Source organism: Gekko japonicus, unplaced genomic scaffold, assembly GCF_001447785.1.
Source record: "Gekko japonicus isolate JY-2015 unplaced genomic scaffold, Gekko_japonicus_V1.1 scaffold576, whole genome shotgun sequence".
Classification (NCBI taxonomy): domain Eukaryota; kingdom Metazoa; phylum Chordata; class Lepidosauria; order Squamata; family Gekkonidae; genus Gekko; species Gekko japonicus.
Window position 1 is genome coordinate 487,240 of NW_015172022.1, and position 27,074 is coordinate 514,313.

Genomic DNA, 27,074 nt, shown 5'->3' on the forward strand with positions numbered 1-27,074 from the left:
ACCTCCCTTTCTCCTCTCACCCCTTCTATGTCAGCTTTCCTCCCTACCCCCTTCTCTAGCAATCCTTTCTTACCTCCTTTCTCCTCTCACCCCTTGTATGTCTCACCCCCTTATTTCTGCCCTTTTCAGACACTGTCCTCTTCCCCCCACCCCCACCCTCAGTCTGCCCCTTTCTTTTGGTGTTATGTATTGAGCATGAACCTGTCCTTGCAAAAGGACTGAGCTTGGGATGCATAACTATAGATTGCTGGGATCCTAGAATGGACCAGTAGGGAGACAGGGATCCTAGAGTAAACCAATTGGGAAACAATAGAGTGTAAATAGCCTATCATTGGGAGTGGGGTGTGTATTGGGTGTAACCTTTTCCAGGCGTAAATACCTGGCTTCGCCCAGGGATAGCCAGACGTCTTTCTCTTGCCGAATCACTAATAAAGTATAAGCTGATCACTTCTACATGTCTGAACCCAGTATATTTCACTTTCTCTCCGCTACTTCTCTACCCCCCAATCTCCCCCTCTTCCTCTCCCCCTCCTTCAGACAACCTCCTGTTCTTTTTTTTCTCTTCCCTCAACAGACAATTCCCCTATTCTTTCTCTGCCTCTCTCTCCCTTCTCAGAGAACCCCACTTCTTTCTGTTTCTGGCGGGGGGGGGCGTCGCAGGCTTCGCCTCCTTGGGCTTCAGCTGACCGGCAGCAGGGCCAGCTTGGGCAGCAGCAGCAGAGGGCGGGCTGGCTCCCAGAGAGGTGCCGCTGCCCCTTTGGCTCCCTTAGCCACCCCGCTGCCTTCCCTCCCCGGGGGGTGCCCAAACCTGGTGGCTGAAGTTACGGGTGAAGGGGAAAGCACTGAACCCTTCTCTACTGTCCAGTTTTGCCTCTGATGCAACTGCTAACCCCACTGCTTTTTCCACAGCTGGGCTCTAAGGGCAAAAATAAACCCAGCCATGAGAAACTCAAGAGGAAGCAAGGAGAGGATTTCAGGAACAAGAATGGAAAGTGGAGAAAGTATCAGACTCCCTCCCCTGACCGTTGCTTTAAATGATTCCATCTCTGTTTTACAGCCATGCCCCCCTCAAGACCATTAGGTCCAGAGTGAACAATTACCAATTGAAACCACTGCATATAGCAAACCTGAATTTCAAGACCAGAGTTGTGCTATCATGACAGCTAGTTCGGGCTTCGAAGACAAAGTATTTTGACAGGTGAAGAACGGTTCTGCTGAATCAACTTTGTGTGGTGGGGCTTGGCCCACAATTCCAAGGAGGGATAGTTGCCAGTGGCCACAGAAACAGAAATATTGTTTCAGAGAGACAAGCATGGCTTAAAGCTTGTGCAGGATTATCTTTTCAAGAAGTACACTTAATCCCCTAAAGGTATGGAAGAGGGTGGTTCCTTTCTACAGTAAAATATTATCTACTACTGACATATTTCTATCATAGACTTCTCCTTGCAGAATAGATACATATGAAGTTCTTATCCTTTGGCAGAGGTAAATTATATCTTCACATTTGGTTGTACGGAAAGATGGTTTAGCAAAAGGTTTGGTTATAGTCTCAGACCCAAATTACACATTATATAAAAATACATGTAATCATAGCCTGATGGTTCTTAAAATAAGGAAAAGCCACCTCCTGCAGGCATGATTAGGAGCAGAGAGGCAGCCGCAGAAGGGGTGGAACTCTTAACCCATTCCCCACCTTCCATTTCTCCACTTCAGATTACTCCCAAGTGGCTTTATCCCAGGAGATTTTCAGTGTGGGGATACGGTGCAAAGGAAAACTGCTTAAGGAATTATTTGGATCGAGAAAAATGTAGTTTGGGAAAGTGTTCAGTGGTTCATTTCTCTTCTTCCACCTCTTTACTCCTAATTACCCACACCAGAAGTGACTCATTGGGGAATGAGAGGGGTTGGGTTGCCAGATCGAGGTTGGGAAATTCCTGGAGATCTGGGGAGTGAGCTTAGGAAGGACAGGGACCTCAGCAGGGTACCATGGCATAGAGTCCACCCTATAAAGCATCTATTTTCTCCAGGGGAAGTGGTCTCTGTAGTCTGGAGACGAGCTGTTAATTCTGGGGGATCTCTAGGCCCCGCCTGGAGGCTAGCATCCCTACCACCTTGTATCTGGAATAAGGTATAACATGGGCCCTCCAATATGGAATCCTGTACCTATGAGGGGCTTGAAGTATGTGCTTCTTTCCTCAATAAAGGGCACAAGTTGCATGAATCAGATCTTTACACGTATAGGCCACTGCACTGCACTGAATGCTAGTGTGATAACAGTATTGATGCACAGAGAGGAGGACATATTATTTGGCCCTCACGTTTATCTTGCTAACCACCAAGTGCCAAGTGACATACATTGTGTAATAATAAATAATCTTACGGCAACACATTTACTGATCTATATCAAGGTGGGCAGCCGTGTTGGTCTGAAGCAACAGAACAAAGTTATTAGGTGCCGTTACATTTATTGAACATGATTTTCAGGCAGAGCTTTCTTTTTCAGATGCACGAAAGCTTACGCCACAATAAATGTGTTAGTCTTTAATGTGCCACAAAACTCTCATTATCTTGGCTGCAGCAGAACTACAGTGCAATCCTAAGCACACTTTCTTGGGAGTAAGCCCATTGAATAGACCTGAGGATTATGAGTAGATCTGCTTAGGACTGTACTGTAACTTAGCTCCCCCTCTGGAGTGCTGTACAATAAAATCCTATTGAGAGATAACTTGTATTAAAATATACACAATTATATTATCTCTGGAAACAATATACAAGATTGGCAAAGAAGGGGTTAAATTGTCTGACTCATCTTCCATTTTATATCGATGGAGAAGTCCTCATTTCTATCACTTCCATGTTGTTGCTGGATTCAGCACCTCTTGGATTTCAGCCTCTCTCTGATAAATGACAAGCCTGTTTTCATTGGTATCAAAAAGCAGTTTACTGAACTACTATCATAGCAAAATGATGTAATCACATATACAGTTTTACTGTAGTTGATTGTATAATGTTACTTTCTCCAAAGGCATTTCAATTGTCCCTTTATATATTATATAATTTCTGTGTATGAGGAATATCTATATATGTAACGCCATTTCAATAAGGGTGCAGCTAGGAAGATACACTTTTCTGAGTTTCTTCTCTTGAATAATAACTGTCTAACAGTCCTAGCTGGCTCTTCATAGATAGAGGGAATGCTTTTACCAGTGATACTCTGATCGGACTGCACATTTTCCTTTTACTATAAGCTCTGTTTCTATAAACAGGTAAAAAACCAGGCTAACAAGCAAGATTTCCCCCCCTTTAGTTGAAGACGATAAAGCTTTTTTCCCCTGTACAGCAGATATTGCTGTCTCTATTACCATTAATAAATAAGAAATACTGTATTATCACAATAGCCAAATGATGACCAGAATCCATTTCCCAGTTTCCTTCCCTTCCCTTTATTTTGAAGTGCAAAAAAGTGCCCCGAAATCCCACATTCTTGTGAACATAGAATCTGGTGTGTAGCCATGTTGTGTCTGAAGAAATGTGCATGCACACGAAAGCTCACCTTGAATAAAACTTTGTTGATCTTAAAGGTGCCACTGGACTCAGACTTTATTATTTTGAACAGTTTCCCAATGTTCTACATAAAGTGAATTTGCAACAAAAAAAATCCTTCAACAAACATAGTTGTAGTTGTTTTCAGTCATTATAAGTTTGGTACTCAAACCACACTTAAGAGAAGATTGCAGTACTCACATTGTGGTCAACATTCTGTGTGAACAAGTTATTGAGCGTATTTCCCATCTTCAGTACATATGATTGGACCCCACCCCACCCTTTTTTAAGGGTATGCGAGTGTGTGTACTGAAGCTGGAAAAAGGCACACATTGCCCTATTCATACCAAATGCCAACCTTGTATATCCAGAGGATCATGGGTAGCATGATTTGGGTGCCAAAACTGTAATGACTGAAAGGGCTACTATGTTCCACAAACTAAGTGTAGCTTCAGTGCTGACATGACGACTCCCTTCCATGTTATTTAGCCTTTCTTCCTTATTCCAGAAACCCCTTATCAGACATTTTTGAAACACAACACAAATGGTACACAATACATGGCATCTATTTTACCTTCATCCTATGTATAGTACAAAGTGTTCTATAATTAACCCAGTCCTTGGAGTACAATTGTTTTGAAGTCGGTGTGGTATAAAGTAACACTATTTAGTTATCTTGATTATGCTATTGCTTTATTTAAAAATTAGCTTTTATACTCTCCAGTAGAGTTCCTTTTGTTTATTTAAAGGAAAGGATCACCTAAATCTGCTTATATTGTCTCTACATAAATAATTCCTTATTGGTCTTTGAATCCAGTTTAATAAAATCCAGGGGATGGGGTTCATTAAATTTGTCTTTTGCATTGTCATGCTTCATATTAATCACCACTGCTCAAAGGCTGATTTCCAAGACAGTTCACTGGAAGTTTGGAACCTCAAGTAAAACAAAATCAACTCTAGCCAGAGCCTGTACAAGAGTTATTTTCCAGGGCTTACTGCTAAAGTAAGTGATCATGCAACTGGCTTACCTATGTAAGTAGTATAATGCTTGTTGAATACACTCTGGTCACAGAAATAGCTGCTGAGATCTTCCAGAAGCAGTTCTTTGTACATTACGCTGCTAATTTGAGCAAGTAAGCCTTTGCACAGGCAAGCCCGAGAATAACATCTACATCAGCTGTTCCCTAGTTAAATAGAAAGCTGACTCAGGATGGTAACAAGATTCATTTGGTAAACCTTGGGTGGGTCACTCTACAAGCCTTCTCTATGCTTAGTAGGAGGCAAGGTCTTTACAGATACCATTAAATCAGCAAAAAATAGTTGTGTAGCTGCTGGGAAAAGAGCTAAATTGGATTGATGTTTCATATGGGAAAGGAGTTTTATTTATTTATTTATTTTACGATTTATACCCCACCCTACCCCGCCGGAGCAGGCTCAGGCTTACACAGGATAACATACACAGTAACAATCAAAGGTTTATAAAACATTTTAAAACAATTCATTCAAACAATACCATATTAAAGTGCTAGCTTTGTTGTTTGATGTTGTAACAATGACGTTACCGCGTGAGTGCGCATTCCCCATAGTTGTTTAAGGTACGGCATATGATCCACAAGACATTGTTTCTGCCCAGGCTCTGTAAATTTCCTTGAGAATTCCCCCAGGGAATTTCACAAAACCTAACAGATAACAGCAAAGGGCCATACAGAGTGTCATGAAACAAAGTTCCATGCTGCAGTCTGAAAGTAGCCAGATAGCATTATCTATGACACAGGAACTTCTGGGCCCCTCTCCTAATTATATAACGCCAAGAAATCTAAGCATGAGCTAGTAGAGAAAGGGCAAGGAGGAAAACGTATGCTGATGCTGCTACCCTAACTCATACACTAGGATCAAGAGTCAGGATTTCCAGGAAATACTGAGTCACACCACAATTAAAAAAAAGAAAGAAATCTGACTCAAATCTCAACACATAGTCACATGGATGCTTGATACTATGTCTAACTTTGCGCGTGTGCATTCACATGTATTTCCTCCTATGTCTAGTCGTTGTGACATCCTCAGCTCTGGGGGAGTGTCATATTTCTTCTGTGGACAGAGCAACACTTTAGATGTGTCTAGAACTACATCCTGGACATGGCTCTGCTCAGCAGCAAATCCCGTATTGAATGCACAATCAAGCACATGTCCCCAGTACTCTGTTGACTTAACATATTATCCGGCCAAGAAGCAATGTGTCAAATTAATTTCAGGGCCACTTCTCCCTCAGAAGAAGGATGCTCCTAGTAACCTGCAGGAATGTAAAAACAATTACTTTTTGACACAAATAAATTGTTCAAATAGTAAAGTGTATGTGGAAAACCAATGGATTCTATTTGATAGGGGGGAAATGAGTAAAGACAAAAAGAGGTCTTTGCTTTACCTAATGACAGATTAGACCAAAAAAAACCCCACTGGTGAATATGATATCCCAGCACACATTATGATCAGCAAGCAGGTAGTGCACAGTTCACATGTGCATCACCCATTAGGAGATTATACTTTTACTTTCGCACAGGAATGGCTCAGTGCATATCCAGTGCTGCAACTGGCCAGCATTTTTTATTTATAAGATGGTGTAAAAGAATGCAACCCTGAGCTTGTGAGCAGATGTCAGGATTTAGTGCAGATCAGGCTCTGGCAGCTGCATTCTTGGACCAGGGAACTATCAACCCACTGATACCAGTGCCAGGTAAGTAAGGGACCCTGAACAGGGATACAAATCCAAAGTAGTAAACAAGAGGGCCAGAGGCTGACGTATAGTCAAAGCAAAGGACAAGCCCAAGGAAGCAAGCAAGACCCCCAAAAGTGAGCAGCACCTGAGCTAGTTAATCTCCCCACTCAAGAGACAAACTGCTTGGACAGAGGAAGAAACTCCAGGCCTGGAGTTTTTATAGGGCATGGCGCACAGGGACTGGCCCAGAGTGCAGATGACTAGGCATTTAGGAAGTGCTATTATTGCAGCGTAGATTGTGCTCTTGATCTTAAGTATGGCAGACTTGCAGTAGATACAGAAAAAGTGCTAGAACTTTTGAAGCATGGCTGAAGTGTCTTAAATAAGAAATGTAACCTTTTGCAAGCCCTGGTTTCCCATTCTAGTTTAAAGGTAAAATGTAAGTTATACTTTGCTGGTTCATATTCCTGTGAAAGGACAGGAATCAGAGTATGTGAGGGAAGGAAGAAGGGAGAGGACAGACCACCAATCCTGAGACTTGCTCTTGTAATACCAAGGCCCCGGTCACACGGAGCATTAGGCATGCTAGAGAGACGGAAGATAGGCGGATTTTCCGGGTGCGACCTCACAGCCACATCTGGGAAGCGTACAGCTCCCGAGGCTCACCCGAGGCTTCACTCTGAAGATGCGCTGTAAAAAACTACTACCTCCGAGGTACTAGTTTCCGGAAACCGCAGGGCAAGGGCGGGCGTCAGATCACGTTTCTGGTGGTAGCTCGTGGCATCCGGCGCCCGCCCATGTCCCATCATGAAAACGTTTTTTTGTCAAGTCTCCATGGATACGCACAAGCACCCAACGACGCATGCGAACACTTGGGTTAAAAAAAAAACCACAACCCCGCGGCGCCGCTTCTTTGCCACGCCGCAGGAGTGAGGTATGATTGGCACCTCCCCCAACCACGGGACATCGGGGGGACGTCGGGTGGGACGTTTTATCTGGCTGCCGCACAGTAGTTCGCTCTGGGGCAAACAGCCACGCCTCCCCCCTGCGATATCCGGCCCGTGTAATTTCATGATAATTGACTTCCGGTCTCAGCGTTTCGCCGCTCAGATGCATCCCGTCTCCCTCTGATGGAGATGCACCAAGACTCGGCTGATGGGAAGGGTCCAAGCTGGTCCCAGACCCTCCCGGGGTCTTCACAGGAGACCCCCAGCCTGGGGAGCTGAGGAGAGCCTCTTCCAAGGCGACAGCCAAGGAATCGAGGCTCACCTTTTCCCCATAAGGTCCCATCACCGTAGAGCCAATATGGCAATCAGAGACGAGTGCCGGAGCAAGCGGACACATCCGAAAGCTTGAAAAATGCTTCTAAAAGATGCCCAAGGCTCCAAAATGTGAGTTAAGCAATGGTCAAGAGATACAAATTGAACACGAGCCTTGGTAGAAATTAGAAGCACCTATGAATAAAGTGTGGGTGAAGGGGGAACTCAACCCCCCCCCAGTGAAACCTAAAAAGCAATTTTAAATCAAGAACAAAAGGCTTTAAGCTAAACTAAACCGAAGAAAATTCTAATGAAGTCAGAAACTGCATGCTAGTATAAAGCCCATTAAAATTGTTGAATTTTTATCTTGTTTTGGAAAACTTACTTCTTGTTGATATTATGGCAGGGAGAGGGCGGAGAACGATGCCGGAGAAGAAACCACTCCCAGGAAATAACCAACCAACGACTCCCTCCCAGAATCAGGAAGTAGCTACAGACTTTTCTATACTGTTAGCAAATGCACTGCGCCCTCTAATGGAGCAGATGACGAATCTCAACACCAAATTGGACTCAGTCCAAAAACAGTTGACCCAAATGGATAAAAAACCCTCAGCTACAGAGAAAACAATAAAAATGATGGGAAAAAAGACTGAGAGTATTAATAAAAGAATGGATGAAGCAGACAAAGAAAGATCCTCTATCAAAACACAGCTAATACAGCTTCAGCTGGAAATATCCACATATGTCTTGTTTCCAAGGGATTCTAGAAGAAAAAAATGAGGACTTCAAGGAACTTTTAGCGGATGCTCTTGTACCACTAATGGATTATAAACGAGAAGAATTATTGAATGAAATGGACTTAGCATACAGGATTTATCCGGATTTTATAAAGAAAAACAAACTTCCAGGAGAAATTTATTTGAAATTCACGAAACGATCTACCAGGGATCTGGTGCTAAAATCCACGACGGGGAAGGTTTTAAAAATTCAAAACGAAGAGGTAAAATTTTTGAAATATCCCCTTTGAAGTGAGGAAGGAGACTTTATAAGGAGCTTACTCTATTTCTTCAAAAAAAAAAAAAGGGAATACCCTACAGATGGGTATTCCCTGAAGGACTGAGTTTCAATTATGAGGATAAAAAAATTAAGATTTACTCTGTTCCTAAAGCAAATAAGTTTATGGCCCAATTCTCAAAGCCAAACCAAAATAAAAAAGAAAAGAAGAAGGAACTTTCTGTGGACGAGGAAGAAGATGGCAAAGAATCCTACTCACAGGATTCAACAAGCACTAGTTCTAAATCTTCAGAGACTTCGGAATCTGAAAAAGAAGCCACTCCCAAACCTTAGACAAGGAAGAAACGCAAGAAGAAAAGACTCTGAAACTAAGATTGATGTCTATGCAGTTTATGTTAAAATGATATTCAAAGCTAATTTTTATTCTTAAACCTTTATATACAATGTTATCTTAATATTAGGTGACTTAGTTACAAATTCATGTAATCCAGATCGTGTCACCTGTTAGCTCCACTCCCCCACTCCCTAGTAGAATTGTAGTATATAGTATTAGAGCCCCACTCCCCTATTCTTGTAGTAGTTAGTGATGTAGTAATGGAAAAACAATAAAATCTTTTTTTTTAAAAAGATAATTGTGAACCAAGCTCAGATATCTTTTGCAAAAGTGTACATATGACAATGCGGAAACATTTTTTTATAGAACCAAGGGCTCTAGGCGCTGAAATGTTTATTTATTTAACAGACCAATTTCACCAAAATCTCACCAAGATATACAGATACACTTTAGATGAGTTATCATTCAGCAATTAAATAAGTATCTTCATTCAAATTCGACAGTATGGGGCTAGTTACAGGAAGAACTTTTTGCTTTAGATCTGAGTTGGCATATATTCCACTCTCATCCTGCCATGTGTTGATTCCTTGTCTTCTGTAGTCTGCTGTATCAGTAAACTGAGAATGACATTTTCTGTGAATCACAGAGTATCCTCCTAGCTGAGCAGTAACCTGGGAAAGAAACATTTATTTCTTTATATTTTCCCTTCTACTTTTTTTTTTGCCACAAATTGACACACACACCCCCAAGAGGCTCATAAGAATCAAAATTTAATATGAATGCCAATTATAAAGTTCACTGGAAATTGTTCTGGAGGGAGCAGTATTCTCAGTTGTCTGGATCCAGGGACAAGGGGAAAACTGACACCCTTGCTGCTTCCCTTCTCTTTGATAGCCTTGTTAAGGTCTTTTGGAAGCTGGAGGGAGAGGGGCTCTTAGGTGAAGATGGGTCCAGGCACAATGGGAAGGGTGTCTAACTGCATCCTGCCCTCCTGCTTGATGGACTCATTGATGGAAACTGGGCAGATGGAGTCTGCAGCTAGTTGCAACTGGAGATGTCCATTAAAACTACATTCAGATATCAGAAACAAACCACAATTTGTTCATGATGAGAATGAGCCTGAAATACTTGGGCCTGATGCTTCAGCCCTTCTCCCTTTGCACACTGTGCCAGAAGTGAAGACTACCAGGTCTAAGACATCATCAGTCTAGCAATTTGTTGTGACATCCAAATCAAGTGCTTTAACAAACTGGGTGCATTTTTGCTATAAACCAAGATTAAATCATGAAGCAAACCCCAGTTTGTTAAACTGTCTGTTTCAGACATCACAATGAACAGTGGTTACATTGAAGGCATCCTAAACCTGTAAACTCCCAATCTTGGTATGCTGCATAAAGGGAGGGGGGAAGGACGACACGAGAAGGAGCTTGTGAGCCAAGGATATCTGGCTCATTGTCATTACAAACAAATTGTGGTTTGTTCATTATATTTAAATACAGACTTAATATACATCATTTTCTCTTCCAACAAAAACGTTTCACTAGACTACGTGGTCCAGATTTAGGTGTGTAATAAGATTATGTGCATGTGCAGCAGGATTGTCCCCAAACAACAGGGCTCTACTTTTTTCTGCGCTATAGTACATTTACTTATTAGCTTTACATTTAATTAGAAAAGGTTTGCTTTTAGCCGTAACAGGGCAACTCTTGCTAAGTTTGAAAAGGCCCTTGGGTAAGGCCCAAACTGGCAGTGGTCTCTTGGTGTGTACAAGGCTCTTGAAGCACTCCCCTTCCAGTGAAAACATGGGACAAGGATGTGCGGATCCTACCCCTTACAATGGTAAAATTTCTGCTATAGCCTAGGGCTAGAGAGCTGCTTTAACTATAAAACCACCACTCATAAAAAGATCTGCCAAGTCTGGGACTCTCTCATAAGCTATATAAAATAGTTGGTGTTCTGTGGCAAAACAAAGGCTTTTTGTTTTCTCTGTGGAGAATTCATGAAAGAAAAACACGCAAATAAAGGACAAATCCAGAATTTATGTGCTACAGGTACAGGTGTGAACAGACATAGGGGCTCTCAAGGCAATGGGCCTCCTGAAAGGAACAAGAAGCATTTCACATATTAATTTGAATTTGAAACAAAACACCTACATCTATAGCTACAGGGATGCTGTGTTGTGTTGTTCAATGAGATCAAAATGTCCAGAGTACTAATATGTGTGGGAGATCTTCCATCGAGATAGCTGAATGTTTGTGTATGCACTCATATAAATACTTTCTTTTATGGGCTGCCATAGTTACAAAAGTATCTGGCTGCGATTCTTTCTGCTGAAATCCTTGGCACATAAAGTAAGGAACCCAGATCAAATCATTACGCATCAGTACACTTTCCTCATTTACACATTCCATTTTATTGCATCTCACACATACTCATAATTGCACATTTTTACAGCACACCATGCACACAAAGTGATCTCTCAATTGCCATATAATATGTGCAAGTTCAAATGCTATGAATTTTTATCTCAAATTTCTGTATTATATGCTTATGTTTTTTAAACCTTTTCGTGATGAACATAATTGTGTTACTCCAGATTTTCTCAAAGGCTTGGCTCCTGTACTTCCCTTCCATTTGCACAGCACAACTATGCTTAAGCAGAAAATGCCTGGTGTGGAAGAATGCATTCTGCAAAAGACAACCATGCTGAGCAAGCATAAAGAAAGTACAGGATTCAAGCCATTGTCTAAATCTGTTGCTAAGCAGTATCTAAAAACTGGATGTCTTAGGTCCAGTCTGCATGTAAAAATGGCTCCGGGGAGGCTACTTGAAAGCACTGTGTAGCAACTGCTACATCATATCTGTCATATGTAAACATTGCAGAAAAGCCCCTTTGTATTCCTATGTACTTACATATGGAGTATAGTCATATGGAGGAACATAGTCTCTCCGGTAAACTGTGTCCAGAAACCTGTAAAACATTATATATAGCAGAACTAATTTTATTTATTACATTTTTTAATTTGACCAACATCTGAGAACTCACTGAAAAATAATTTGAAAGCTATAATCAGGGGTCATTTGGAGCAGGAATAGGAATGGTTTTCCGGGAGTAAAAAGTAAACTCCTCCCCCCCTCCTTTCCCTTCGCTTCACCTCCAAGCGGGGTGAAGGGAAGGGGGGGGAGAAAGGGAATCCAGGGCTTCTTCTGCCTGCCAGCACACCAGCCCCTCTGATAGGTAGAAGCACCTGGGATCCATTCCTTTCTTTACCATCACCTCACCTCCAAGCAGGGCGAAGCATTGGCCCTGCTGCCAGGCAGAAACATCTGAAAGGAGCCTGCCACCTCTGTGGAGCATAGTTTTTAAAGGTTATGGTAAATGTTGATTGTTTTTTTGGATAAATGTTTGTAGATCTGGGTTGCAACTTTGTATTTTAGTTGTGTAAAGTGACAACAGATGTCCTCCCCCTCTCTGGAGTCATGCTGCAGTGGCCTTCCCTTCAATGATGGGAGACTACCGCTGTCGTGCCCCCCCCCCACAACTGGGGAGGATCATTATACCCTATGGAGACAGTCCCCAATCTGGTCCGGATCTTCCTCAGCTAAGAATGGTTTCTCATGAAGATGTTTTTGGCTGACAAGATAAAAATATTTTGGCGATTCGAACATGACTGAATGGCTAACAACAACAAGGTTTTTAATTTCAGAGTTTTTTTAGAAACATCTGTCTTGTTTATGGATCCAACTTGTGGCGTCCTCTCTTTTGGGAGGACTGGTTTTCCCTTTAAATGTGCTCTTTACTTCTGTAAACTGGGTAGATTCGGCTGCCACCAGGAATATGAGGATTTCCAAACCTTCTCTCTGTTTCTCTTACTGGTAGGGTAACACAGGGTCTAGGCTTTTCAGGGATCTATGTGGTCCTGAGGAATGATTGAATTCAGTTCTGGGATAACTTAAACAAAAGATGATTTATTGAACTAAGAACAAAATAAGAGGTTGGTTATTATGTAACTGGCTGGGAATAAGGTTCTTGTAAATATATTTGTAAGGTAAAGGTTCCCTTGCTTGAAAGCCAGTCAAATCTGACTCTAGGGTTGCGGCGTCTCACTTCTGGTTTTAAATTGGGGCTAATACACAAGTACTTGAGGTTAGGCAGAAGAGGTTCAGCTCTCCTCAAACACATATTTTGATGTCAAATAAGCTCACTGTGTACCTGAACATGGCAGATATGTCAACAACAAACATAACTCCCTCTGTCACATGTATACACCTCATAGAACCACTAGTGTGTGACTTACTGTGGTCCAAGCCAACAAAGAAAACAAAGACACCCTGTAACCTTGAAACATCTTCTCTTTTAAAATATGACCTCTGTAAAGAGCCAGTACAATGCCAATGACTAACCCTTTGAAATAAATTCGAAGGCGCCATCAAATGCAGATGACCTAGCTCTATAAAAATGTAGCTTTTAGGAGGAGTTGGTGGGGTGGGGGGAATAAATATCAAGTTTATGGGGTCTGGCTAGCTTACCCACCAATACATTCTGTAATATCACCCATGTCTCAGTTTTCTGTTTCTTTTCCTTCTCAGCTGTGCTGATCCATTTTTAGACTTGTGTTTCAAGGCAATTATTGGTCATTACTCATATCACAAATAAAACTGAGCACAATTCTACAAGAATAGAAGAAAAGGCCAAAACAATGCAAGGAATTGAACAAGTTCCTTATGTAAAGGAATGCGGATCTGTGAACTCAGAGACAAGGATTTCCCCCCCTCTTTTGATGTAGTTCACATTACCGGGAAATTAATTTTGATCAGTCCTCTCCCCTGACATTTTGTGCAGCAAATGATTTATCATATCAAGCCAAGAATTTGAAATTTGAATGCCTAAATCTGGGAATGTGAAGTTCTTATTGTGAGTAGGTGCCAATTTATTATGGAGCTTGACCAACACTCCAGTTTTCTATAAATTCCTAGAGTTGACATGCCAGGACAATATCAGAGAAAAGATCATACTAAAACAACACAAAGGGCTTCCTTTCTTTGGGGGGTGGCTGGTTTCATTGTTTGATTAGGGCCTGGCTCTTTCATCAAGACAAAACCTAATCAAGCATTATATGTGTAGTTTTGAAGGGTTTTTCTTCAAGACAAATGTTGATTCTGGATACATTTCTTGAGATATATGGAATTATGTTAAAGGCAACTGTGGAATAGTGAATCTTATAGTTTACTTAACCCATGGCATACATACTATTCTTTTATTACATGAGCCAAACCTGTTGAGAATTTGGCTATGACAGAAAGCCTTGCCCGGGGAGGGGTGTGTATATAAAGTGCTGTAAGTCACAGAGAAGGGAGTACTTTATCAGATAACTTCTAGGCCCAAAAGTGGCAGTGGTGGATGCCAGGAGCAGCTCCTTGCTTGGTTGTAGCAGCAGTGGACACCAGGATAGGCTCCAGGGCTGGCTGCTGCAGCAGAGCCCTCTGGGAGCCGCTCTGGGCCTGGCCGGTGTGGTGGAGCACTCTGGGAGAGGCTCCAGCCCTGGCTGTGGCAGCAGTAGACAACAAGAGATGCTCTGGACTCTGAGTGGCTCCCAGGCACCATTGCTGTCGCCACCAGACTGAAAGTGGATGGTGGTGCCTGGATAGGGTTGCCAAGTTGTTTTTACTCACCGGCAGGGGAGTGTTCCTTTGGTCCGGGAGCTGTGCGCAGTATGCGCGCAGGAAGTGACGCACGACGTAGAGCACGTTGGGGCGCGTATAGAGTTTTCCCTCCAACGATTGTGGCCACGCCCCCAACGTGCTCTATGTGGTTGCGTCACTTCCTGTGACGCACCCCACACTGCGCCTCGGGGGGCGGGGTTCCCCCCGGGGCCCAATTCCGCCGTGGCAGAAATCGGGCCTCCAAAGCGGGGGTTTCCCCGCCACCCGCCCCCACTTGGCATCCCTATGCCTGGAACCACTATAGGAGGAAATGGGATCTCCCCCCCTTGAGTCTCCCCGCCCCAGCCAACTGAGCCTTAAGGAGAATCAGCAGCAATGGGAGGAGGAATTCCTTCCCCTCTAGTATTGCGGGTCTCTACTTGTAAATTTCCTAATAGGCATCTATATTCCTTGCAAAACTTTAATGTTATGCTATTCATATCCACCAGGCTTACTGAATCCCAAAGAGACAGCAGCTGCACTATCTGAGGCTGGGGTGAGCACTTTTGCCAGCTTTGCCCCCCACTGCAGTACTCTAGCAGCAGTGCAAAAATGCAAAGGAGCATCCTGAATTCATCAGGGTCATTTTTTCTGTCTCTTTAAAACAAGAATTGTAACTCTTTTGTTTTAAAGTATTTTTATGGTATTAGTAAGCCATCCTGGGTACTAAAAATAGTAGAAAGGCAGGTATAACTGTTCTACATAAATAAAGTGCCACCAGGATTATAACATGGCTGAGATCCAATGAATGTGTGTGATGAATGTGTGCCTGAGCAAGCACACCGTTTCTACCCATTTTGTTTTCCTTACGGAGCCCCTGATACTACACTGGACTGTCCTGTCCCATCCTCAAGAGTGACTGCAGTGGGAGAGGAAGACCATGGAAAACTCTGATGCATACAAAGAACCCACACACAGTTGTGTGAATCCCAGTCGTTTTGTTATCCAGGGAACATTACAGCTTTTACTAAACAACTCTTATAAAACCTAAAAACCTACCTGTTTTAATACATGAAACCACCTGTTTACATCTGCAGAAGGGGGAATGGATCTACTTTTTAACAAAAACAGAGACCATTCAGGGGAAGGGGCTATGCCCCTCCCTGCTTTACTTTCTTGCATCCTGGCTTACTTCCAGTACTGGAGGAGAGCTGGGGGGGATTCTTTAAAAAATCCTTTAAAAATCTTTAAAATCCAGTACTAGAAGAGAGCTAGGAGAAACATTCTTAAATATTCTTAAGATGACAGGATGCAGCAAGGGAATTTGAGAAGGGGGAGCTTCCCTTACTCACACACCTAGCCCTAACCTGAATAATGCAGGCTAGCTTGATCTCATCAGATCTCAGAAGTTAAGCAGGGTCAGCCCTGGCCAGCATTGGGATGGGAGACCTCCAAGGAATGCCAGGGTCATGACATGGAGGCAGATAAACCACTCTCTTGCCTTGAAAACCCTATACTGTCGCCATAAGTCAGTTGTGACTTGATGGCACTTTCCACCACCACACACACACTTAATTTTTACTAAACAAATAGAACTCCTCACCTCCTGCTTTAGTTGTGAAGAGACAGACACATGTATAAAGTCACACCTCATCTGGTCATAATATATTGAACTCCATATAATATCTTTCTACAGTAGAACACTTGCAGATTCTTAATTTTTGAGGATGATCCACTACTTGTATTGTCACTGCTTGCTACTGGTTGGTTTGTACTGGGAATACCCAAATCACAGTACAAAGAGGGGCCATCATTATTTGTTTCACCTCAGTCATGCTTTCTCCATGTGTGAGATAGGAAGTCAAATGCCCCCCTATAAATTGCGAACTTTTAAAGTTCCTGTTGTCACTATTACCTTGCTATAGGTACTGCTGGTCTGCTTTCTTTTGCTTCACTATAGCAACAAGACTTCCTTCACCCTGCTTGGTTTGAATTCCAATCAAAGCACAGATGATGAACCGATGCTGTTTCCATTTTTTAATTAATTAATTGTTGTTGTTGTTCCTGTTGCTATGAGAGAATCATTGCAGGGCTCAGTGGAGTCAAGAATTCTTGGATCAGGGTTTAGCTCTTGCAGAGGGAAAGTGAAACACCACCAATCTTTGGTTCTCTTTCGCTAACCATCTAATCACCCATCAAGCAGTGAGAGAATCTTCCTTGACCCAGCTGCCTCAAGCTTTTAAAATGCTGCCTCCAGTCAACACCCAATACCTGCTTCCTCCTGAGTTTTCTTGCAGATTCAAGACAAAGGAGACATTCACTGTAGCCAATGAAAAGACAGATTTGGGCCATATCCAATAGGACATGGGCAAAAGGTCATGTTAAAGCTTGTTCTGTGGCAGTGACAGTGGCAAAGAAACAACATCCTTCCACCACCATTACGTTTGCGCAATGTAGGCCAATGGAGCTGTTCCGGGTGGTCAGAGGCAGAGGTCATTTCGGGGGGGAACGCAGTTCCCCCAGGTGAGGTGCAGGGGGCGGGGCACATGACGAAGCCCCGCCCCCTGCTTCCGGCCGCCCCGCTTCCAGCCCTCATTCAGCCAGGAGGAGGCAGGAGAAGAGGGAGGGTAAGTTGCATCCTCCCCGCCTCTCCCCACCCCTGCCTGCCTGGGGCCAGGGAGGGCCTTGGTGGGGCTTCCTCGCACTCCCGCTGGCCTTGCAGGTCCACCACCAGGCCTCTGATGTGAGGGGGTGTGGCATATGCTAATGAGTTATGCTAATGAGTTCCCCTAGCTCTTTTTCTACGAAATGACCCCTGGTCAGAGGCCTGTTGTGATCTGGCCTGCAGGAGGAGGTGGACTGCTCAGTGGCCCACTGTGACAGTTTTGCTCAACACTTTGCAGGTAAAATCTCAGACATCTGTTCTGACTTGGACTCTGCATTAGCAGTGACAAGGCCAGTCAGGGTGCTGACTTGTCCAATTGTGTGGAAGACTTTTCGGTTTATTCAGTCTGAGGATGAGGACAGGTTCCTTGGAAGTTTGAGGCCTACCTCCTGCTTGTATGACCCTTCCTGGTTACTTAGATCTTCTGGAGGGGGGGTAGCTGGTTGAGGGGGGTTGAAGAAGTAGTTAATGCTTCCTTAAGAGAGGGGATGGTCATCCCAGCCTTGAAACAGGGTGTGGTGCGTCCATTTCTAAAGAAGCCTACCCATGATCCAGGAGATCTCAATACTTATTGACCAGTCTCAAATGTTCCATTCTTGAGCAAGGTGATTGAACAGGTTGTGGCCAGACAATCTCCAAGTCTTCTGGGATGAGGCAAATAATTTAGATCCCCCGATCTAATTTCACACCTGTTTATGGGACTGAAACAGCCTTGGTCACCTTGGTGGATGATTTGGGATGAGAGATGGAGAGAGGGAGTGCAACTCTATTGATTCTCCTGGCCCCCTCAATAGCTTTCAATACCATCAATCAAGGTATCCTCCAGGGACACCTATCTGGACTGGAATTGGGAGGCACCCTTCATCAATGGTTCCTGTCCTACCCAGAGGGTAGGTTTCAGAAGGTCATGCTGGGGCATCGCAGTTCAGCCCCTTGGCCTTTGGTGTATGGGGCTCCAAAAAGGTTCCATATTGTCCCCTATGCTCTTTAGCATCTACATGAAACTGCTGGGTAAGGTCATCTGGAGATTTGAGCTGGGTTGTCACCATATTCAGATGACACTCAGCTCTATCTTGCACTTCCAGTTGATCCCAGGGACGCTATAGAAACCCTGAACCAGTGCCTGGAGGCAGTTTTAGAATGGATGTGGGCTAATAAACTGCAGCTGAATCCCAACAGGAGGAAAATGCTACTGCTGGGTGGAAAGTCTGTCCCAGGATTTAAGGTATCATGTGTTCTGGATGGAGTTACACTCCCTTTGAAGGAACAGGTCCATAGTTTGAGGATGCTCTTGGATCCAGCCCTACTGCTGGATAAGCAGGTGTCAACTGTGACTAAGAGTGACTTTAACCAGCTTTAACTGATTAACCAGCTGGCCACTGTGGTATATGCCCTAGTTACACCCAGATTAGATTATTGCAATGCTCTCTACATGGGGCTGCCCTTGAAAAGTGTTCAGAAACTTCAGTTGGTATAGAACGCTGCACCCAGGTTATTGACTGGAGTGGGTCGTAGGGACCATATCACTCTAGTCTTGGCCCACCTACACTGGCTTCCAACTTGTTTCTGGTTCTGGGAACAATTTAAAGAGCTGGTCTTGAACTACAAAACTGTATATGGTTTGGGACCTACTCCCTTACGAACTCACCCAAACGTTACTTTCATCTTTGCATGCCCATGCCTTCTGAGATCAGGTGGGTGGCACCAATTTCTGGAATTCTCTCCCCATGGATATTCAGCTGTCCCCATCTGTCTTCCGCCAGCAGGTTGAGACTTTTTTTTGTTTTGTTGGCATTCCCCCAATCATCCCTCCTTCCTAACCAATGATTTTAATGTTTTGTATGTATTTTAACAGTTTTGAATGTATTTTAACTCTGGTTTTTTACTCTTTAAAGATGTTTTAATGATGTATGTTTGTATATGGTTTTATAATGTATGTTTTTATTATAATGGTTTTAGCATGTAATTTTATCATGTATCTTTTAAATTGTCAACTGCCTTGGTGGCCTTTGAAAGGGCAGAAAAGCAGGATCTAAATTTTGTAAGTAAATAAATAAATAACATGGGTTTCCTTTGTGCTCCAGAATGTAATTCCCCCCAAAAAAACCATGATATTCAGAGTTGGCTCTCTGGTCATATTACATGCAACTATGAAAATTTTAATGAGAATGAAAGTAGGGCTTTAACAATGCTGCACAAGTTAAAAAAATTACAATTTTTGATAGATAGAAAATAAATATAATTTTATCTATCTACTGATGCTCAGTACGACCACTAAAGTAATTACTTGCTTTTGACCTGCACACTGGTAGCCAACAATAAATAAATGTTACACATTTTGTGGCTTAGAAATAACTGTTGTTAATCACTGTGTATAGATCCTTCCAAACTTCAGTAAAACACAGGCATAATCACCAAACAAACATTTTCTGCTTTTGTGAATACTAACATTGTAAAATGATCTGGGGAATGACGTGGCAATACAGCTCCAGCACCTGTTTCAGGAAGCCCTGTCTCCCTACAAATAAAGAGAAAGTTTCAGACTATAAGCAACAAACCAAGAACATTCAAGATCAACTCCAATCTTACTAACATTTTAAAAATAATTAACCTAACTCTTATTACTGGCCATGAAAAAATATATCAGGGACCATTAGATCAAACTCAAATATACATTAGAAGCAAAACTGTTTATCCCCATGATATTTTCATTTTACAGCAGAGTGCAGTTGCTTCATTTTGACACACTTGACATCACTACTATGGTTATCATCGTACTGTATTTCTGTAAATGGTCACCACTGCTCTCTACTGGTTGGAGCGTGCCAAAGTGGTTCAAAAGTGTATTCATTTATAACTTTGCTGCTTAGCAATGAGCAAAGCTATCCTCATTCTGACAAACATTTACTGTATAAAATCTTCCATCTCAAAAGCATAGAGGACTTATACAACTTTAGCTTAACTAACAGAGTCAACAAGACGTGTTTACTGGAAGATGCCATTTATTCTTTCCAGTTCCTATCCCATAATCTTTGGATAAATTGCCAACTCTACCACAGATAAGTTGGAACTGGTGCAGATACTAATCACATTCAGTATTTTTGAGCATTAGTGGAACATGTAAAGGAATAAGATATTTTATTCAGTGCTATACATCAGCATTATTTGAACGCTGAATAAGAATTCAAAAGTATTCAGAATACCTGCTAATAACTGCTTCTTCAAAACTATCTTCATCCAACAGGGGCTTCTTAATGTTTAATTCCCGATACTCCTTATTTCTAAAGGGTTGTGACATATAATCTTGATATGTGGTTATCCATTTCTAAAAATAAGTATTTTAGGGAAAGCAACAAATTTTACTAATATAATAGCAGTCTGATTATTATTATCTATAATGTACAATTATTTGTTTCATAAGAACATAAGAAGAGCCCTGCTAGATCAGACCAGTGGTCCATCCAGGCCAGCATCCTGTGTCACACAGCGGCAAACTAGTTCTTCTGGAGGGCCAACAGGGCATAGAGGCCGAGACCTTCCCTTGACAATGCCTCCTGGCTCTGGGATTTAGAGGTTTAGTGCCTTTGAATGTGGAGGTTCCTCTCAGTCATCACCAGGGCTAGCTGCCACTGATAGACCTATCCTCCATGAATCTATCTAATCCCCTTTTAAAGTGATTTATTCCTGTGGCCATCACTACAGTGAATTCCACTACAGTGAATTCCACATCTCCACAGTGAGTTCCACATTTTAATCACTCTCTGTGTAAAAATCACCTCCACTCTCTGGAGGTGATAAGACCTCCAATTAATTGAAATCAACCATAGGATCTACAACCAATTTGAATTTAATTATTGTGATTGTTTTCTGATTAATTATTGATAAAGGGATAGGAAATTAGAAGATAGATAGATAGATAGATAGATAGATAGATAGATAGATAGATAGATAGATAGATAGATAGATAGATAGATAGATAGATACACACACACACACACACACACACACATATACATATATATCTCTGGCCTTTATTTAAATTACTGGCCAGATAATTCGTGTACTATTGGCAATCCTCTTTAGATGAGTTCTTGGTAGGATAGGATATGAAATCTGTGTAATCTAGCAGCAGTGGGTGTTGCAGCCATTACCACTGTCCACCATACCGAGTGTCCATTGTCTGCCTCATTAGTGGTCTGAAGGTTTGTGGAGATCACGAGGGGCGATGACATCGGGCCAAGGGATTCCAGTGCTCCTGGGAAGGGGAAGGTATAGCAGCGGGAGCAGGCAGGGTAGCAAGGGAAGGGGTGGAGAAATGGAAAAGCTCGTCCCCCTTCCAGCCTGCGTCCCATCACGAGGGATGTCAGCAGTGGGGCTAGGAAGATGAACCCCCCTCTGTCATTGGTGTTGTGCAATGCCAGGTCTATAAATAATAAAACCATGGTCCTTAGGGACTTCCTGCTAGAGCAGAATGTAGACCTGGTGTAAACCAAGGAGCGAGCTTAGTGCGAGGGCGCAGAGGGCGCCGGGGAGCGATCTCATCAATGGCCACAGAGCTGTGCCAATCCTCTACGAGATCATCCAATAAGCCACCAGGGGGTATGCGTGACCAAGACCTGGGTGCAGGAAGGGGAGACAGTGGCTCTCTCCCAGTTGGCCCCTCCCGGGTTCTCAGTCCTACACCAATAGCGGACTAGGGGCAGGGGGAGGAGTGGCTCTATTCATCCGGGAGGCTTTCTCCTTCAGGATACTCAAGCCGCTGAAGATCACGGGCATCAGGAGGCTTTCTCCTTCAGGATACTCAAGCTGCTGAAGATCACGGGCATCAAATGTGATGGCCTGGTATGGGAGGCCAGGGAAAGTTTGGCAATTTGGCCTAACGCACAGACCAATAGCCTGTCATCCCTGATGGAGGCCGTATCAGGCTGGGCATTGGAACACCCCTGACTGATAGTCTTGGGTGATTTCAATGTCCATACAGATGACGCGACCTCTACTCAGGCAGCAGACCTAGTGTCGTCCATGGCATCACTGGGACTCTCCCAATATGTAACGACACCCACTCACCAAGTTGGGCACATGCTCAATTTGATCTTTGCGGCAGGGGTAACAGTGGACCAGGTTTCTGCTCTGGCAGTCCCATGGTCGGACCACCATGCCCTGAGGGCCCACCTGAATGTCCCACCCCGACCCTGTTTAGGCGGTGAGTGCATTTTAGCTTGCCCACGGAGCCAGATGGACCCAGTGCAGCTCCAGATGGCTCTGCGGGATCTGATGCCCCCTGGTGGCTTATTGGATGATCTCATAGAGGACTGGCACAGCCGACTCTCTGTGGCCATTGATGAGATCGCTCCCCAGCGCCCTCTGCGCCCTCACACTAAGCTCGCTCCTTGGTTTACCCAGGAACTATGGCTTATGAAGCGAGAGCTAAGATATCTAGAGAGACAGTGGTGTCGAACTCGAGACGAAGCTACAAGAACATCTTATAGGACCTTTATGAGATCCTATGAGATGGCAATCAAAGCTGTGAAGAGAGAGTACTTCATGGGTACGATTGCATCCACGAGCTCACGCCCAGACCAATTGTTTAGAACAATTCAGTCTATAACTGCTTTGCCAGAGGGCAAGCCAAACATTAGGGAATTGGATATAGGCTGTGAGGCATTTGTGAGCTATTTCGCGGATAAAGTCTTGGCGCTCTGCCGTGACCTCCCCGCCACAGTTGAAACAGTGAGTGAACTCGAGGCTCCATGCACGTCTGACTTCAACCCTGGATCAATTCAGCCCACTCAGTCTAGAGGAAGTCGACAGATTGCTCATGGCCGTATGTCCAACCACGTGCGTCCTGGACCCATGCCCTTCCTAGCTTATTAAAACTGGCCACAAGGGGTTTCGAGGTGCCCTTAAGGATATTATCAACAAGTTCCTCCCTGAGGGGCTGTTCCCAGGGGCACTCAAGGAAGCAATGGTTCACCCTCTCTTTAAAAAACCATCTCTGGACCCGGCTGAATTGCCTAACTATTGGCTCATCTCCAATTTGCCCTATCTGGGCAAATTAATTGAGAGGGCAGTGGCAATACAGTTGCAGGGCTTTATGGATGACACTTCCATGGTAGATCCCTTCCAGTCCGGCTGTCGCCTGGACAACGGGACAGAGATGGCACTAGTCGCTCTCACAGATGACCTCTGGAGGCATCTGGATCGGGGCAGATCAGCGGTAATGTTGCTGTTGGACCTGTTGGCTGCGTTCGACACGGTCGACCATCAGTTACTGATCCACCGCCTCACCGACATGGGAATTCAGGGGCTTGCCTTGCAATGGCTTGCTTCCTTTCTTCATGGTTGGGGACAAAGGGTGGCTGGTTGGCTTAGGCTTAGGACCGAGTTGAAGGAGTTGGTTTTTGAATCCCGCAAAAATTGAGGTCCTGTGTTAGAGTCGCGGCAGTTCTGGGGTGGGAATCTCGCTCCCGACCTTCAACAGGGTACCATTGGTGCCAGTGCCGGAGGTTGGGAGCTTGGGAGCTTGGGAGTGTTCCTGGATGCTTCCCTAACAATGGAGGTCCAGGTAGCAGCCACTGCCAGGTTGGCCTTCTATCATCTGCGGCTGGTCAGGCAGTTGGCCCCCTTCCTGGACGGCAACGACCTGGCCACAGTGATCCACATGATGGTCACCTTGAGACTGAACTACTGTAACGCTCTCTACATAGGGCTGCCCTTGTCGCAAATTCGGAAGCTGCAGCTAGTGCAGAATGCAGCAGCCAGGCTTTTGATGGGCCTCCCGAGAAGGGAGCACATCCAGCCTGTGCTGAGGACACTGCACTGGCTGCCAATAGCATACCAAATTCACTTCAAGGTGCTGGTACCTACCTATAAAGCCCTATATGGCCAGGGTCTGACATACCGCCTTTCCCCATGCTCTTTGAGTTCTGTAATACATGTATCTGTGAGCATTTCTAGTCAGCCCAGCTAGCAAAAAAGAGCGTTTTTCAATTTCATTTTACTATCCTTTGCTCCTTCTGCTACAAACTCAGATTCTTGGGCAGCAAGCTGTAAATCAAATTAAGCATAAAATAAAGAGCTGTCTGCTCCAGGCAAACATTCCATAATTCACCTTTGAGAATGAAAATCACAGCCAAGGCTAAATGTTGCACACAAGCCTATAATCAAATTTCTGCCAAACCACAAAGTACACTAATAATGTTCTATCCAATTGATGATCCTGGAACACTGAAGCTGGCATTTACACCAGTGTCCTTACCACCCTATCAAAAAGCTATCTCATCCTTTGCTTTCTATGTATTTACAACATGCACCCAAATTCTAGCCCAGCAAAAAACATGTTGCACAGAGACAGTCTGTGTAAACATATGTAGGTTTTTATATTTTCCCCCAAACTGATTACAGGGAATTGTTGGTCCAATAGGAGTGTTGTGTACCAAGGGAGACCGTGCACACGGTCGGGCTCACACGTGGTCAGGCGGACAGGTTAAGCTTCGCATCCGAAGACAATAGAAAAGGAGGATCCAAGAGCTAGCCAATCGGCCAGCCCGGATCCTAAAAGGAACCAATGGTGGGAGTTGTTTGTAAATAAACCTATCATGTGTGTGTGTGTGTGTTGGGTGTGGTTAAGAACAGGAATATAAGCGGGCCATGGCTCCCGCTAGTGATCTCAAGTTCTCCTATGCATGAATAAAGTATGAGCTGAAATCACTAAGCTATGCCTCAATCTCAGTACTTTATAAGGAGTTAGGATCAATTTCCCATGTAATCTTAATTAAACATTTACATGTGAACAATGCTGATATCATTTTGCTATTCTGGAAAATCTTACCGTTTGCCTATTAAAATAGTACTCTAATGAAACTGGGTGCATGTAAGATACATGCATATTTGTTGTTCAGTCGCACAGTCAAGTCCGACTCTTCGCAACCCCATGGACCAGATCCCGCCAGGCCCTCCTGTCTTTTGCTGTCCTCTGAATACATGCATATATACACGTAGATTTTTAAAAATTCAATTTATATCCCGCCTTCCCTGCAGAGGCAGGCCCAGGGCGGCTTACAGAACATATATATGCAGCCTGTAAGCAGCCTGGATGGGAGAAAAGACACTGGGAAACACAGGTGAGCTGCTTGGAGGTTTTCATTCATAATAAGAATACGCTTGTGGCTTTTTCCACAGTAATTATAACAGCAATCCAGGAATGTGACTACAAAGTTAAATCTTGTATGCAATTTATATACATGAACTAGGGCAAGAGTTTTAAAAAGGGAATAAATTATCTTACCAATACCAATTTTAATATATTTATTAGAGACCCTGTGGCATCTTAAACACTAACTCATTCAGAGATTATGATGATTTCAGCCTTGGGACTGCTAATAGCCAGGCAGAGATGGTAGAAAGTTTATGTATTATTTTAAAATGCTATACAGAAAATAAAAAAATTAAACTTACAAAAGGTGAGATAATGATAACAGAAGTTTAAAGACTAGGATATGCTGGCTAGAATAACCAAAGAAAAAGCTGTGAAATTTCTTTGTGAGCTCACAGAAACTGAAGACTGCAGATGTATGTATATTTACTGAGAAGTAAGTTCTACAGAACTCAATGGAAATTTGGTGCTCAGTAAACCAGCAGTAGCATGGGATTATATTTGCTTTTCATCAAACATATTTTGATGAAAAATTATGAACAATCTCTAAGTAGGCTAACAAACTCTGAAGTAGGGATGCCAATCTCCAGGTGGGGACTGGGGATCCCCCAGAATTACATCTTATCTCCAGACTACAAAAATCAGTTCCTGTGGAGGAAATGGATGCTTTAGAGGGTGGACTCTGTGGCATTGTACCCCACCGAGGTCCCTTTCCCCCACAGGCTCCATCCCCAAATCTCCACGAGTTTCCCAGCCTGGATCTGGCAACCCTATTCCACCATCCCCCACCAGTTGTGACCAAGGCAACCCTACTCAGAAGGTGTATATGGTTTGGCATGAGAATAAATTTAAACACTCCATTGGCCTAGTACAAGCCCCATGCACGAGCCCAAGCAGCACATGAAACACCAGCCTTTATTTTCTTTGCTAATAAACAGAGATGTGTTTTTTTAATTTCTGGAAGTGATTTCTTTGTATACTTTTAGTTTTTCGCTCTGCAACTTTATTTCTCAGTAACTGAAACCCATCTCACCATTATGTGAGTACAAGTGAAGGACCCACAAGGACTTGCAAGAAGCATCTCATTTTCCCCTCCCCCATTTCCTCTTTCCATTTCCTGAAAGTCCCCATAGTCTCACTCTTTTTCCTGCTTCCTTCTCTTCTTCTAACCCACCAGCCAACCTACCTGAAAAGTACGCAGACAGAGAGTGATTTCAGCAAAGCGTACTTTATTCAGTCAGGAACAAGACGACTTTGGCCGGCTCGCAGGCCGGTTTATATTCCCCGAGAAACCGCCACCCAAAACACCCCCCACTTCCCTATAGGTTATTTACAGTGGCTGAGAGTCCATTGGCTCTCAGCCAGGAACGGTCCAGCCCCCTGATTGGAGCGGGCTAGGATCCGCATAGTCTATTGTCTCTTGGAGCGAAGCTCGACGTGTGTCTCTGGACTTGTCTGGACTTGTCTGGACTTGATACATTACACTACCTTTATCTGCTCCCATCTTCAGCTTCCCCTCCTTCCATCCCCTGGGCAGTCTCTACCCAGGAAAACTATGGCCCAGTTGTGCAGTGCCAGATATTGGGCTAGCAAGGGGACATGTCACTTTCATCTGGATCCCCCATCCCAACATTATTTCCTCCTTCCATTCCCCAGGCAGCCTCTATCCAGGAAAACTATGGTCCAGTTGCACAGTGCCAGATGCTGGGTTGACAGTGGGGTACAGCACTTTCCCACCCCCACACTAT

At 43.7% G+C, this 27,074-nt stretch overlaps 1 protein-coding gene across 1 annotated transcript in view; it reads right to left on the reverse strand.

The window, feature by feature from the left end:
- Nucleotides 1-9,324: 9,324 nt before the first annotated feature.
- The window catches only part of LOC107118218 (chromosome unknown open reading frame, human C9orf135), a 19,987-nt gene continuing 2,237 nt past the window's right edge, over nucleotides 9,325-27,074 (reverse strand). The window contains exons 3-6 of the mRNA XM_015420513.1: nucleotides 20,375-20,496; nucleotides 19,621-19,689; nucleotides 11,777-11,834; nucleotides 9,325-9,534 (exon numbers count right to left, since the gene is read on the reverse strand). Of these exons, the coding sequence (XP_015275999.1) occupies nucleotides 9,325-9,534; nucleotides 11,777-11,834; nucleotides 19,621-19,689; nucleotides 20,375-20,496 (459 nt within the window). The remainder of the gene's footprint in view (nucleotides 9,535-11,776; nucleotides 11,835-19,620; nucleotides 19,690-20,374; nucleotides 20,497-27,074) is intronic.